The following is a 16,342-nucleotide window of genomic DNA, read 5'->3' as shown; positions in this document are numbered from 1 at the left end:
TGTGTATTCTATATAGGGTATCGAAGGCAAAATTAATTCACTTCTTCCCCGTATATTACGTTGGTTTCCCGTAAAGAAGTATTTTAGCATGTCTGTTGTAGGGAAGCTAACGTTCGCCCGTAATGTTTGGATAAGAAGCTGAGTGAGCCTGCACGAAAACCATGACGGAGAGTCATTCGCAAGATCAGTGAAAATGCGTGTAGCCTACGGTAGCCTACTGTTTGATATGGTAAAGCATTACCTAGAGGCAAGTACACATAATAATAATATTAAAAAACGAACGTTAACAATTTCAGAGGTTTTCGATCTATCAGACGAGTTACAGCAGGCTAACGTCACGAACTGAGTACGAGTCTGCGCAGTACGACGGAAATTTTGTTTCAGCCCCCTTCCATTGAGAACAACGGAGTCTGTTTGTCCATTTCTTTTAGGTCTATGCCAATAACAAGTTTAGGACATTCGTAATATCCGGCTTTCAATGGGCATCCTAATCCAATGATTTTCAAATGTTCTGAGACACACCCCTTTAGATTGACAGGTATTCCGTCCAACAGAAGTGAATGTTCAGAGAAATAAACCAATAAATGAGCAGCATATCAGTTTCTCCCGCGCAGTGTAACGAAACTTTCTGATATTTTGGTTAATTTAAAGGGAAGGGGGATGGGGAGACGGCGCCAAAGTTGCGAAATGAAACGGACAAAATGAAAGACTGATAGTCAACAGAATGACAAAACTGAAAGTGAACTGAATAACCATAGCCTACATGTGGGTCCATACATGATTCAATCAGTATACATTCTACATATAAATGGTCATCTAGTAGGCCTAGGCTAGTTCTGCAAACTTTAAAGCGCGGTAACGCATTCTCCATGTGGGTTGGTTGCGGACGCAACAACATATTACAATCTAAATCGTCTAAATATTTTCCTTGTATTTTCAGCACTAAACGTCCATTGTGTAGCCTAGGGCCTAGGCTACTACCTGAACAGTAGCCTATTCTCTGTGGTGACGGGAACGCAGCGCCAGAGGTGCATGCTACAAAATCTGGGGGTGGGTGTGGGTGTCCGATTTGTCTGAAAGAACATGCATCGTGTTGGCTTACACGTGTCCCACTGAGCAACTGAAATGAAGTAGACCTAGTTAGTAGGATAGACAAACAAAGATGACTTCACGTGGACTGGTCAGAATGAGTTTTTATTAAACATCTGCTATGATATTCTACACTGGACATTAGTACAGATTAAATAACGGAAAAATATGAGGATGTCTGACCCTGAAATCATGATTAAAAAAAGGATACAAAATAGGCTATATACACGTATTTACACCACCATTTTTTTCAAGGCTTATCAAATGCTGGTTATGTACAGTTTAAAGTAGGCTATTACAGGTTACCTGTGGCAAAATAAAAGGTTTTTCACCCAACATTTTTTTTTTCATTCGTTTTAAAAAACTGCAATTTACACATAACAGGTGGGCCTACTACTGAACTTGTCAATACACTTTAGCCACACCATAGTAGGCCTAACCTAGTCATTCATTATTGAGAAAGTAAAAAATAAAAGGTAGTCCTTTTCAAGGAAAACTCTTGGGTGCAGGCTATATGCGTGTGTGTTTTTCTTCTTTAAAAAGGAGTTAGATTCATGCACGTTCCTTAAAAAGAATATGCCAGATGATCAGTTCAATGCAGTTCCTGCATAGCTCATCGCAGAAGAGGTGTTCTAGCTTTGGCTATGGAGTGACTGCAAAGGAGAAGAGGAAACAATTGGTTAAAATGTAAAGCCATTACAACAGGCCTGCCACCATTTACAAACTCTGTACCTTCACATATGCTGTATGTGTATATGGTGGTAATGTGAATTTGACAGTGAATGTTGAAACCAGTAGATAGTCGTACCAAAACTAGTCATCTCTTGATTTGTTTAAAAAGACAGTGAATGAAAGATGTGTTCAAAAATGCTCGTCAGGATACATAACATTAAGTTAATACTATGGAATGCTGTTTGTCAAAGTTCATCATGCTGTCAATCCTGTTGCTCTGTTTCAGAAGTCTACATTTACAGGTTCCTCAACACAGTTACAAACTAAAAAAACATCTTATTATAACCCAATCTGGTACCATTCATAACATGTATAATCAGCAATAATCATATAGTTAAGTGTAAGGACATAACAAATATGTATATATAACAAAGGGTGCCCCCTTTTAGATTGAACAAAATGAAATCAAATGGTATTAAAAGAACTCACATGGACACAAGATTCATAGAAAACATGGAAATAATGGTGAATGTGTCTCATTCAGTGCCAGTGTTATTATAGGTTTAAGCATGTCAAGTTTTGTAAGCATGATGCTAATTTAAGTTAAAGGACATAAAACAAGCAGAAGAAAAAGAAAAGCCCACTCACACACACACACACACACACACACACACACACACACACACACACACACACAGGAAGAATGCAGAGGGCTATAAAAGGCCAGAAAAGACAGGAAAGTACCAGGGTCTTGCAAAGCGCACTGACTGTACAGAGGATTGAGTTTTCCTTCGTCTCAGCTCAGCTCGTCTGCAACAAGTCAAAAGTTTCACAGTGAAAGGCTTCAGAGTGTAACGTTTCTGTATGAAAACATACACACACACTGTGAGGTGTCTGAATCAAAAGCACACTGGACAGCTGACCAGGAATATGATTCACACCATTTTGTTTTTTTCTGTACCAAGTGGCACGAGAAAATGAACTAGTCACATTTCCAGCCAAATCTGCTACAGAAACCCCCTGTTTCTTAGTATTTTGCTAGATGGAAATAAGCATTCAAAAAATGACAACTAACAAGGACAAAATTGAGCTTAGCTTTTAGAAACTCTTTAAAGCTAAAGACCCACTTCAAATTTGGATCAAACCATGGTGGTCAAATAGATGGCGGCATGATCATGGTTGGGCATTGAATATGCTTTTAGTGATTTCTATCTAGTGCACCAACCTTTTGACATCCTATCATCCGATGATATCGGATGATACATCTTTAACCACCAGAGACCAGGTGTGAGATGGGAGTCCTGACTTTCAGAAACATTTCATAGCTATATTGTGGCACATCTAATTTGATTTAATTTAACCCAAGAAACTGCAGTATGGAGATACATAACGACAGACCACACGGAAAAAAATCCCCACAGAGGGAGTTCCAACTGTATTACTCATGAGTGATATGAACAGTGAACAACTTGAGCGATAATGCGTCATTTGGTTAAAGAAATATTTATGGCCATGGCACAAACTTGGCTGCGCTTAGAACAAGTTTCGATACAACTTGTGCATATTTTTCTGAAAAGGTCATAACCAAGCCTAATATGGGTGAACTGCCTGTGCGCCCATGAGGAAATCTTAGAGAAGGAAGTTGAAGGTGAGCTCTGAGAGGAGCTGCAGTGAAGTTCAGTCGATCCACAGACCATGCAAGCAGAATATGTGTAAGAGGAGGGCAGTGAGAAAGGCTGTGGCTTGAGGAGATAAAAGGAAAATGGAGAAAAACAACAAATCAGCGCCTTTATGTAACTCTTCGTCAGCATCCTCTACTCAGCCTCTTTCCTCTCAGGAGCACTGGTCTCATGACAAATGGGCAAGCACAGCTGGATGGACACGGCGTGTACCACACCAATCAAACTTTGTTTGTGGACCCGTGCTCATGAAGGAATCGAGATGAAACTAGGTGGAGAACGCCACTGAAGAGCACAGAGTTGGATTACGGTCTGTGGAGGACTTACTGGGGGCTGTAAGCCCACGGCAGCCCCACAGAGTGTAGAGGCACTGAGGGGGGCTGGACCAGGCTTCTGTGGGCCATGGTGCTGGTGGATGCTGTTGTTGTTGATGTGGTTTGTTGGGCTTAAGCAGTTACAGTCCCACTGCTGAACAGTGATGCGAGTGGTGGCTACATGGTCAGTGTTGGCTTGGTCCGTCTCACTGGCAATTACATTCAGGTTGCCTAAGGACCTTGCTAGCCTTGAGTGTGAGAATGAGCTGACAAGAAGAAAGCAGTTAGTTATCTCATCATCTCAGTTGATGATATCTGACTCCCACAAAACTTTGCTAAAAATAGGTTTCTGTAAAAATTGCAGATATACACAATGCTATAGGTAGGGGATTCCCCACAGTGGCCAATCAAGTGCCAAGTCTATTTACCATTGAAATAAAATTCAAAAGCAACCGTTGTAGACAAAAAAAACATCACCAACAGAGCAGCCTCAGAACACTTCACCAACGTTATCAAATGAGTAGTAACACTGATGGAAAATTGCCTTCAAATATTTGATTTGTGATTATACTAGGGCCTGAGATATACATCTTGATGAATCTACAATCATTTCTCTTCTATTACCGAAATACTGCTTTCCTTGTATTAAGCAGCTCTGCCAAAGAATACATCATGATTTGTTCAAAGGATGTGATTGTGTTTTTGTGTTTTCTGTGTGAAGTATATAAAATAATTGTTTTTGCCGTCTTTCACAACATGGACTGCACTTCTACTAACCTCCCAACGGTGTTCGATCCTCCAAGTGACGTCCTGCTTCTCTTCCTAGCATCCTTCTGGGGCTTTGCCGTTTGTGCACTGGACTGGAGAATTAACCTGTTTCCGAACAAGAGAAAAACAATTGAACACGTGCACTTTCACCAGAAGGCCGAGAACTAGAGAAAACAAAAACGTCTTCAGGTCCTATCTGGTATAAACTGCGTTTCTCTTCTCCACTGTAGAGCAGATCAAAGAGGGAATAATCAAGTCCTGAAGTGAAAAATGTATAACTTCATTCTTGTTTCCGACACATGGAAAAGGGTGGCGAAAAGCCAGGTCTTTGTATCCCTGGCACTGAGGAGAGAGGCCAAAAAGGCAAGGAGGCCAGCTTGGATTTACCAGATGTGAAAAACACATCAAACCTTGTAAGTGCTGCAATATGACCAGATCAGGAAAACAAAAAGACCATGGACAGACTCCCTCGTTCCAAATTCTCTCAAGCTTACTACAATGTAGCCTGGCTTTGGGGATTTTACTAAAACGATTCCTGCTCAACTGACTGGAGGCTCAGTCTTTGAGAAGATTTTGGTGAGTCTGTGGTCTGACCCCATAAAATGAGTCTGTAATTCTGTAATCATCGCTTCAGGAGTTTTCAGATTTATGAGGCAGTTCTCTAGACACTATCACAAATTGAGAAAGGATTAGAACTTGAGGAAGGCTTAGGAGATGAGATGTTAATGCAGTGGGTTAATAATTTCCTTCTGAATCATATGATGGCATGAATGACTATGTGAGTAATATGCTATCCATTTTTATCCCCTTTTGTTACACTCCAGAATATTAGATCCACCATTTCAGGTTTCCAGGGACCAGTGATGTCATAACAAGTGGTCTTACTGAGAATAGTTTGCAAAACTGGATCCTACATGTTCTCATCCATACTTTACCTACAATATTCTTTCATAGCAACTGTTGTTATATTGTGTGATAGATTGAGAATTTCACTGACCACTGATGACCTATCAATAAGTGGCTTAGCAAAATAAACTATTTTGAAACATACGAAGTATATTGGTTGAATTTAAGGTATGCAAATGATCTAAATGACTGCACATTGCTGGACTGGAGACACTACCAATAGGTCTAACTGAAGCCATTTTATTACATTTCTTGTTCAATAGTTAAGATTTGTAGGGCGCTGATTAGGGGGGTGGGGGTAGAGATGAATGGGGGTTGGGGCACACTTACAGCACTGCACTCTGGCTCCTGAGGATGGGGGAATGGGGGTGGGGCCCTGGGTGATCAAGGCTCACCTACACTCCTAAACCGTCTATACAGAAATGGATGACTGAAGAGGGGAAGCCATACACAATCCACCACAGGGCAAGGCTACAGAGGGAAGAGATCAGCATAGCTACCAGCCATCTAGACAGAAGGATATATTAACACATCACAAAAACAATGGAGAGAGGGACAAGAGAAGGATAGGACTTCAAGACCAAAACAAAAAGAGGGGGAACATGCCATGACAAGCCAGCATTCAAGCCACTAGTCACACTCCAGGACAATGACAAGTGTGGGAGTCGGATTAAAAATAAAACACTTACGATAATATCATCATAGGAGTACATAATAATCTATATACGATATACAGTATATTGTTATTGAGGTCACTGATAAATGCACTAGATATGCAATACAACTTGGCCAAAAATATCAGACCACTGAAATCGCTGCAATGCGATGCATTTGTTACCTATTCAACTTGGGGAATACAGGCAATCATTTGTTTTATGTCTACTCTGACCTCAAAGAAATGTCATTAATGGAATTCAATTTCAAGACTTTCATGTGATAATTTCATACATTTCACACAGACCTGACGACAATCCCTTTCAGCCTAAGATTGCATTACAGGTATATCCCAGAGTTGACTTCATTATTGGCTTGTGATGACTCAAGAAGACATACAAGAAGACACCACTCTGAAGGTAGAGAGAGGCCATGCACTATGAGGGTTACATTTTGTTCATGCAATGGAGACGACATACAGCAACATCATTCACAGTCCAGTCATGTTAGAAATAAATCACTAAAAGACTTCATTAAAAGATGTACAAGTAGTTCTCCAAATGAGGACATTACTGTGCTCTACAACTCTCAAAGGAGAAGCACAAGTCAGGAAAACTAGGGAAGAGCAAAGGAAAATGCTTGAGTTCAGACATAAAAGGGCCTCCTCTGGCTTCTTATAAGAAATGAAAAAGATCCATTTGTTCTACTGAAATAAAATGTCGCACAGAACCTTTCGAGTTTTTGTGAGGACAGGATTTGTTTTGGACAGGGAGACAAGTTACTCTGTTTCAAATTGCATTTGCTGAGGTCAAACACACCCACCGGTCTGCTGTGCAGTAAAACAGCAGGTGCTGTCAACTTACCAGCCAATTGCAGAGCATCTATTAAAACTACACTCGCTGAATTCTATTGAAACGGTTATGAAGACACATAAATGGATGACAACAGATGGAACTGCATTATGTGATGTGCGTTCCCAAGGCCTCAGAGCAGGCTGAGCCAAAGGGGTGTGAAGGTGAAGTGGACGGTCACGGCACTTACGATAAGGAGCCTGTGGATGCTCTGGCCTGCCGTCTGCTCTTCAGTGCACGCAGCTTGTCGCCTTGAGTGATGGCAGTGCTCTCATCCTCATCATTGTACTGAGGAGAGGTCACAGAGGTCAAACACAACGGGCCGTGCAGGTGTTTTCATTATCAATGCATTGGCAAGTGTACAAGCTATCAACATCCGTCTCTTGCCTTCCCCTGGTCTCCTCCATTTCTTCCCTTTGACGTATCCCCAAATGCCACCCCATGTTACTATCTTTGATAGCTATGATGGATCACTATTCATGTCTTCATCACAATGCCTCTCTGAGACTCACCAGCTTTGAGCCTGCTTTCCTGCTCGGCCTGCTCTTGTTGCAGTCATTGATGGAGATGTCGTCCACACCAGACAGGATGCCTGTGACGGTAGCCATCTTGTTTGAGCCATTCTCCTGCTCACTCAGCTTCTCACGGAAGAGGTCACCTTCCACCCACAAGCCATTTTGCTTCCTGTGCAGTGAGGTCATCCAGGGAACAATTCACAAGTCAAGTTTGATCTATCTTGAAATCTTTAAGCAGCCATTGTGTGCACTATATCAATCAACCAAAACATTTCAAAAAATATATTTTCAGATTTTGTGTTCAGCTTTGTTCGGTCTCATAAAAAGGAAATGGTTGGGAATGAAACACAGGGATTCTGTAGGTTTCGCGTTAGATTTAAGACTTTATGAATAAAATGTAAGACCTACATGAAAAAATAAGGATGAGTAGAAAGAACTACACCACTCAGAACTGACTATGAATGGCGCCAACTTTTTTCTAAAAAAAAAGGAAGAGATAAAAGGACACAGTGATAAATGAACGTACATATTTAAACTTTGCTAGATAAAAGGTATCCAATGCCGTTTTTTTGTGCTACTTGGCTCCCCCTGCAGTTGGGAGTATGTATTTCACTCAATGGTGGTAAATACCAATGTTGGCTAGCACCCGTCTCGCTAATGAAGGTAGCGCTTAACAGAAATAGCCCGTCTTTCACTTGAGGCTCGTTGGAGTTGTTCCATTAACTCAAGTTAGCCTCATCTTGCTTTAGTCTTCAAGTGAAGCTTAGGTTAGCTTAATGTCTGCTTGTTCATGAGGTAGAAAAGTAGACCAGAACAAGAGGTAGAAAAGTAGACCAGAACAAGAGGCGGACTAGCCTGGTCCTAACCATCCCATAATACTACCATTTCATTTCGTATTATGGTCTGGCATTTCTTTGCTCTGAAGCGCTTGCAGGAAGCGGGAAGTAACGCCCAGTTCTGGTTTGAATTGATTGGACAGCTCTCACCCAATCGGCGATAGTTACTCATAACAACATAGCGCAGGCGTTTAACGTCATCGTCACGAGCGCCCTCCCCCTTTCGCCCCCACCAACCCGTCTCTTCGTTTATTGGCTGCTTTCTGGAGGGGGGCGTTCTGTTACAATTCTACCGAGCAGAATGCTCCACAGAGGAGCACGGCCAGACTCGTAGTGGAGGCAATCCTTGGCCGGAAGTACGTGGATGGCTCGCGAGGCTAGAGGCGGACACCCCGGTTCCAGAAAGTAAAAATCCTGCCATATATTCTTTCTACCTGTGCACTTAACACAGGCGATACCACTAATTATCTGATCTACCTGGTTGCTTATTAGGATGAACTGGTTTACTAAATGGTTGGATCACTACTTGGTGGGACTTTTACTTTCTGAACTCAGAATATCCACCTCTGACCAAAACAGCAGAAAGCTAGAGGATATCTGTTTGGTTTAAGCGCCATCTACAGGACTTTTACAGTAATTAAATTGAACATCAAAAAAGAAAAAAAAGCAAGCTGCAAAGCTGGTTCTCCATAGCCGGCTAGGTCTAGCAGAAAATCCAGACCCAAATCTACAAAGGATTTCATTTCAAGACCTACCATACGATACAATATACTTAAGACTTTCTAAGGCCTAACATTTTTTACTTTTGGAGACCCCACAGAAACCCTGGAAAGAATGAACCACTCACTCTTCCACAAAATTCTGCTGTGGTCCAATGACTGAGCCAGGTCTGCAGATCCGGATCCATGCAATGGCTTCAGCAGCTGTAAGTCTGAAGTGCTTCATCAGATAGCAACCAATCAGGGTCCCTGTTCGGCCAAGGCCCGCTATAAAATAAGAGGTGTGTATTAATTACTGCCCATCATTTACATGTGTGATTAGTCTTTGTATAAAACCATGAATGTCTTCAAGCAACATACTCATAGTTATTGCTATTATATGATTGATTGAATGACTATTGTTTATTTGCTATTCTCCTTTATATTCATTGTTTATTTTCATTAGGTTATTGCTTGAATTGATATTGTTTATTGTTTATATTGCTATTCTCCCTAGTGTAGTCTGAACTTTTTAATTAATAATTGTATTGTTTTTATTTTTGTGTCGCTTTGGACAAAGGCGTCTTCCAAATAGCCATACCCATAAGCATACTCACATTCACCCTGAACTCTCTTGAACACAAACCTACCTTTACAGTGAACAGCTATAGCTCCCTTTGCATTCTCGCAGATGTGCAGGAACTTGCTGACAATGGCGTCAGTTGGCGTGCTGCCATCCACAAAGAACAGGTCATGATGCTCAAAGCCCATATCGGTGAAGCGTTTGGCATCGTACATCTTTTTGTTGAGCCGGATCACGGTGGTGACATTGTGTTTCCTGAAGTACGGGAAGTAGGCCTCAGGTGCATGTAGCGGATAGCCTTCAAAGGAAAAGTATGTATTAGCTGCATCACCTATAAACCGCTATGCACAAAAACAAAAGGAATCATTTTACATGGGTATAGGAAACATGCATGTACAAAACCACTCAGTTGTGGGTTGAGTGCCCCGTAGGACATGATGGCTACGCATTACCTACAGACAAACCCCACCTTTACAGCAGTTCCCCACTGTTTTCACTACATCACTCGCCAACATTGCTTTACAACATGGCCACACCATCAGGCAGAAGAAGAGAAGTTAAGAAAGCACAGAATTCCACTGTGCATTTTCATACCATTCTCAATTTTACTCTTTGGATGGGGCCCACTGAAAGCCAAAAACTTATCAGGAATAATCCAGTTGAAGTCCCCATTCTCTGCTCTCTGGATGGAGAGATAGTCAAGTCAAGCCACTTTCTACAGCACATTTCCAGACACAAAAAAACACTACATTAACTCATATTTGTTATTATTATATAATATAAAATAATATAATATAATGTACGGACAAAGATCCTTTAGAACCTCAACCACCTCTGATATAATTATATAATATAAGCCTGACTGGACATCCCTAGGCAGGTATCACATTGACCAGGGGCAAGCTACAGATGTTCTATTGTTTGTTAAGGTTCAGAAGCGGAATGGTTGGCAATGCTAACGTTGCGTTATGGCCTGTACAGACTACATGATTTTTTTTGTCTTCCACAATGATCTTTTACGACTGACCATGTCAGACTAAGCGATTAGAGAACCACAAAATCTTGCTGCGTACTGGTCGTAAGACCACATTACAAGTTCATCTATCGTAGGTAGCCTTCATCTAGTCGTGTGTCGTCACACTGTCAGTGTCAACAGAGGGTCGTAGGAGATTCCCTCAAAATTCTGACATGCTAGACTTTTGGTCGCAGACAATAAAATCGTGGGTCGTTGAATATGTCACATTACAAGGCACACAGCACAAACGTGGCAAAATCAGGCTGAAACTGTCTAGTCTGCACAGGCCATTAGCGGTATAGGAGCTGAGCGTTGAATTTGATTCAACTTTCAGGACATAACCCGCGGCTCATCAATGTCAGTGTGATGTATCTAGACTTTTCTTCTGTACTATGGTCCCTGGAAAATGCACTTAGACGGATCTGCACCAAACATTCAGACATTACCTCATAGTGTTCATACTCCTCTACATCAAAGTTGGAGAAGTCAAGCCATCCAAACCGCAGCGCCTGGAAGACAGATTTGTTTTAATTGTCACCACGATATTTCATGTCAGTCAGCAAAATGCTACAAACACTCCTTTATATTGGAACATACCTTGTGTACAGCTCGTAGACAGTCAAGAATATTCAGATTGTACATGCAAGTTCCAAAAGAGGCATCTCTGTTCAACAGAAGGGGAGAAAATAAACAGACAGAGCTTACAAGCCTGAAATGCAACTTCTCTGGAATAATACAGTATATAATGACTTGCAACACACACAGACAAAAACTGTAACATTTGAAGTATACCATCCCTTTTCCACAACTTTCAACTCTCAAAGGACTGTCAAATTGAACTAGATTATACAGTGTGATCTGTTATCTTCCTGCTATGTTTAATTATCATGTGACCATGTAAAAGGCTCTGGGGTTTCTTCAGATAGCCACGTTGTACCAAACTCAGAAGATGGAGGCTCTGCTCACCTGAAGGACATATATGTAGCATTTCTTGACATCAACAGGCTATAGGCCTCCTCAGGTGTTTTCTGGAGGTTCATTACCTTTGGGGGAAAATCACCACAAACAATTAACCACAATGTGGCGCCAAGTTCATATCGTACATCCAAGTGAGTGATGATTTTTGCCATGAGTTCCACTTCCATTGAACATTGTGCCCACGGATGTGTTAATACTCATTTTGAGGATGAATATCCTTAGGATTTTGATTCAGTCATTCGAACATTATTGGGGTACATTTATGAATATATGTGGAAATGTTCTGGACAACCCCTACCCCGCACTGGCAGTCTGCCACCTAAATACTTCTAGACAGTCTGACTGTTGGACTGACATCCCATGTGATTACGTAATATGCCACGGCTGTCGAAACAGGTCAATAAATATATGAAGCAATTTCAACTGGTTGTACATTCACAGGGGTTACAAAATGCCTCTTATGTATAAAATGCCTCTTAACTGCTGATCACAATATATAGTATCTGGCATGAAGAGGTTCACCAACTAGTGGCTTGATGATTGTCTGATCATGCAGAAACACACTCATTTGCATTCTCTCAGAGAATACAATACACAACAAAACAAAACGTGCATTTTCAAATAATGCCATTAAAGATGCCAAAGTACAACATCTGAACAAAAACAGCCAAACTCAGGTTTACTTACTGCATAGGATCCAATCAAATAGGCAGCATTGGCTTGTTTCCTTTTGTCTCCACAGGAGTAAAAAATGATCTTTTTCTTTGCAAGTGTGAAGGACTGAAAATCAAACAGAAGAAATGCCACTAATCACATAACTTGAAAAGGATTTAAATGACATTTTGGTCTAGCCACTAGCCTCATTCTGTAGTCAACATCTTCCCCCTCAAATATATTGCAACTCAAAGGGAGCTCCAAAATGCCATGACTTAACAATACTGTGGTTGTGCACATGCGTTGCACTTGCAACATAATAGTTATTAGATCAAGGGTTATGAATTGCACACAGAAAGACAGGATAAAAAACAACAGCAGCACATGCACATACCTCATGGCACTGACTTGCAATCACAAGTCAATGTGTGCAGCAAACATGCTAGAGTAAAGTTTGCCAAAACATACAGATCACATCATTGCTCCTATGCTCCCTATATCTACTGTATTCTTATGTGCACAACAAAACCACATAGGCACAGGACTGAGATTGGGGGAAAAAAAGAAGGAGCCACTATGCATGGATGCGTGCCATATCTACAGCACTAACTGTGGCCAATTTGTGCCAGTCGTCAAGCAGGATACCCGCACTGCTTACATAACTTGAGGTGTGGAGGTGATGGGAGTTACCTTCAGTTTTTTGTTCAGCTTGCAGGAGAAGCGATAAAACATAGCCAAGTTCAGGGGGCCAAAGTCTGCATAGAAGCTAAAACAGACAATAAAGTTACTCTCATGAAGTGTCCAGCCTACAGTCAGGAATGGCAAAGTTATAAAGCTCATAATTCACTCTTTTTTTTCCGGTGAAAGACAACTACAGTCAAATTCAAATGGCAGAAGATTTAAACATCATACAGAAATGGCAAAGGACTGAAGTCCACTTACTTCTCATAAGACAGCTCATCGTCAATACAAAAGTAGTGCCTCTCGGGGGTGCTTCTGACTTTGTGCTGGAGAATAGCGAAATACAGTTGATCTAAAAGAAAATGCACAAAAATAATTAATTAGGAACCACATTGGAACTCGCAAAGACATCAAGCTATGGCCTAAATTGTAACACCAAACACCACCAATAGGCTAATAACTTCAGAGCTTCAGAGTAACCACTGCATGCCATTGCAATAGCCTACGCACAACGTAAATTTGAATCTGCTTTCCGGAAGCATGCGATTCAAAATTATTGGCTTCCAGGGTCAGTGTCAGTAAACCATACAAAGCCAAATTCACAAAACACTTACCTTTAATCACGTCAATGGCATTTATTATCTCATTTCCCTCGTTAGACATCCTTGAATACATAAATGATCTAGTTGGTCGAACTTAAAGAAGCCTACCGTAGGCTAGTTGCCCTATCTACTTGGCACAAAAAAAAGTGTCTTCGCAACCACCGCTATTTTTGGTTACAGACTTCTTAAGAAGTCATAACTTTCGATTAGATTAACAGCAGAGTGTTTTTAAACAGCGTGGACTCTTTAAGACAATGCTAACCTGCAACAGATACAAAATTAGAAAGCGTACAGAGCCAATGCTACAGAGACGGACTTGCAAGAGTATCTCGTGTTTTGTTCATTCCAATCAGATTCCGTTTAGAGACAATTGTATCTACAAAAATCTACAATGTAACAATGTTGCCCAGGGAGAATTCGATGGCTTGAGGTAAAGAACCCTAGTTCCGAATTTCACTCGTGTGCAAATCTACAAATGTGGGTAGAGCAAATCAAGTTTAACACCACCCCCTCTGCAAGAAAGGTCCTTTCTCGCAAAATAATTGGTTAGACAGAGGGTATATAGTACGTCAATCACTTCACGCACCGCTCTGGAATTTTAAAGTTCTCCTATGGCCAAATTAGCAATTCTAATTGGAGCACTGCCCAAACCGTTGCTAGGAGAAAAGCCCAGTCCGACCAATAGAAATGCAGATGCATTTGAACAACAGTCTCAGGTTTTCTTTTTCTCTCCCAGTTTTACCATGATGTTGCTCTTATTTCGAACTAATGCCACAGGCTCCGGATATAGACGTACAGTTTAGGTATAACCGAAACAGCTGCAAAACAACAACCTAACCTAGATGTTATGATAGCCTATTCAAGGGAGTCTAGACGAATAAATCTGTAACGTACAGTAGCCTAAATAGCGTTAACATTTATCGCGCATTTCTAGCCCAAAAGAACACTCAAAGCACATCTAGGCCTAGCCCATATCCAAAATGTCATCAAAATCAAAATGGTCAGCCTTGATGATAAGTCCGGGGGGAGTCTACTGCAGGCTACCCTTACTTCTTTGTCTTTTGGGTCATTTTCAAACTGCAGAAATCAACCCTGATCCAAGATAGCATCTTTGTAAGGTAGTTTCCACTTTCCAGCCAAATACCAACTTGATGTAGCTAGGCCATCTTTTTAAACGTAGGCTATCTACTGTAGCCTAACCGTATGGACTTCTGGATACCTGGACAGGCATACAATGCTAAATACGACAAGTTTTCTGTTCTTTAGACGTGGCCTACGTGGTCAGGTCCAGGGATACGTATTGTCTGCGTCCGTGAAGTTGGTCTGTTACTGTTTTTGCAGTTGCAACCCACCGGTGTCGCCATTTTTAATTAAGAGTGTGGGAAATGATAGTCTATTGATCGACAACGTTGTCCGAGTGGAACGTCAAATAGGCTAATCTACGTCGAAGGGGGCATAGGCCTACGGACAATGTGTTTGTGCAACCATGATGGTAATATGTAATATCGATTCAATATTGATATTTTCCCTGTTTCAACCTACCTGTTATTCCGATATAAACGTCTGAGGTCGGCTCCGCCTCTTCTCTCTTTGATGCACAGACTCTTTTCCCCGACTCTCGCTTTCTTTCACATTTGCGTTTCATACTTCTTTACGCATGCACAGCTGACATTGTAAATACGCAAGCAAGTGGGCTATGCTAAGGTTGCACTGGAGATAACCAGGTATTCACTGCTTAGCTCATCGTGCTTTCATTCCAAACGCTGCAGGTCTCAGTAGCCATCACAGCTGGTAGGCTATTGCAACGACGATGTCAATTTTTCTGTGCGGCCGTGACGTCTCCAAACAGGACAAGTTTCAGAATCTGTGACGCAATCATGCTACTGAAGAAGAAGAAAAGTCATTTGGATATTTCATATGGCTCTGGATATTCCGAGTTCTCGAATGGCAAAATTACATTTTGTGAAAACTTGCAGCAGACTTTACGTTTTGCAATACGCAGGGCTTCTACCTCATATTAAAGCAGCAGAGACCCCCTTTCCAAACTGGAACTCTCTGTCACGGCGTCACGCTTGCGGCAGTGTAGGGGATAGGGTCTAGCATTGCGTTCAATACAACTCAGAACTCGGCCTTTTGAAACCCTGGAATGGTCGGTATCTTGAAAGTCGGAGATCCAACTCGGAAGAAAATGGATCTGTCCCAACATTGGGGCGCAGAGGGGGCATGCCTCATGCACTGCACGAGAAGTAGCATTATAAAACGGGCACATAGCCTGATTGTTGGTGGTCCACAAATAGAATGAAAATGCTCATGAACATTTTGTTTAGGCTACATGCCTCAAACGTCTCAAAAGTCGAAAATATGCAGTGCAATTGTGTGCAGTATGCAGTCTTTCTGTTAGCCATGTGGCTCTGACTTCAGTGTTTTATTGTGTGTAAAATAATAATACCTGTCAAAGCATGGGCCACTTTACAGAGTAAAACATAGTAAATAAATATCAGCACACAAAATTAAAAACAAAAAGGCGCATAAAGTCCATAAGCTAGCTTAAGGTGGAGTTTAAAAGTTCCACTGTTTGGGTGCAACAAAGAAGTATAAGTATAGACTTTATATCCCTTTTTTGATCCTGTGAGGGAAATGCAGCATTGGCTCCCATTGTGGTGAGCCTGATCTTTGGCATTGTCAGTAATCCAACTGTAGACAGTCATAGTGAACCGGAGGTATAGGTTTGTAGGAGTTCTGTGATGTGGAGGGGTCTGAATGTTATGGTTATGGTTATGGTTATGATGCCTTTGTCCATAGTGACATAAATAAAAAACATTATAAGAATGTCATCAACGAGAGACT

General features: G+C 41.3%; 1 protein-coding gene across 5 annotated transcripts; it reads right to left on the bottom strand.

Annotated features, from left to right (window-relative positions):
- Positions 1–1,175: 1,175 nt before the first annotated feature.
- On the bottom strand, positions 1,176–15,537 carry cdc14b (cell division cycle 14B). 5 transcript variants are annotated; one of them, XM_062543657.1, is made up of 15 exons: positions 15,038–15,535; positions 13,155–13,245; positions 12,903–12,978; positions 12,246–12,338; positions 11,547–11,623; positions 11,178–11,244; positions 11,027–11,089; positions 10,160–10,247; positions 9,633–9,863; positions 9,132–9,270; positions 7,446–7,617; positions 7,124–7,221; positions 4,532–4,627; positions 2,506–2,571; positions 1,176–1,742 (listed from the first exon to the last, which is right to left on the bottom strand). In XM_062543657.1, exons 1-15 carry the CDS (start codon positions 15,138–15,140, stop codon positions 1,703–1,705), a joined length of 1,500 nt encoding a protein of 499 aa, XP_062399641.1. In that variant the 5' UTR covers positions 15,141–15,535; the 3' UTR covers positions 1,176–1,702. The 5 variants fall into 5 exon arrangements, 4 of the variants coding, with proteins under 4 accessions (XP_062399641.1, XP_062399639.1, XP_062399640.1 ...); XM_062543655.1 differs by lacking the exon at positions 2,506–2,571 and adding an exon at positions 3,768–4,020 and having other exon boundaries at positions 15,038–15,528; XM_062543656.1 differs by lacking the exons at positions 2,506–2,571; positions 15,038–15,535 and adding exons at positions 3,768–4,020; positions 13,508–13,969.
- Positions 15,538–16,342: the final 805 nt, after the last annotated feature.

This window comes from Sardina pilchardus, chromosome 8 (assembly GCF_963854185.1).
Source record: "Sardina pilchardus chromosome 8, fSarPil1.1, whole genome shotgun sequence".
Taxonomy (NCBI): Eukaryota; Metazoa; Chordata; class Actinopteri; order Clupeiformes; family Clupeidae; genus Sardina; species Sardina pilchardus.
Note: the sequence above shows the minus strand (reverse complement) of the source record. Positions and strands in the feature narration are given on the sequence as shown.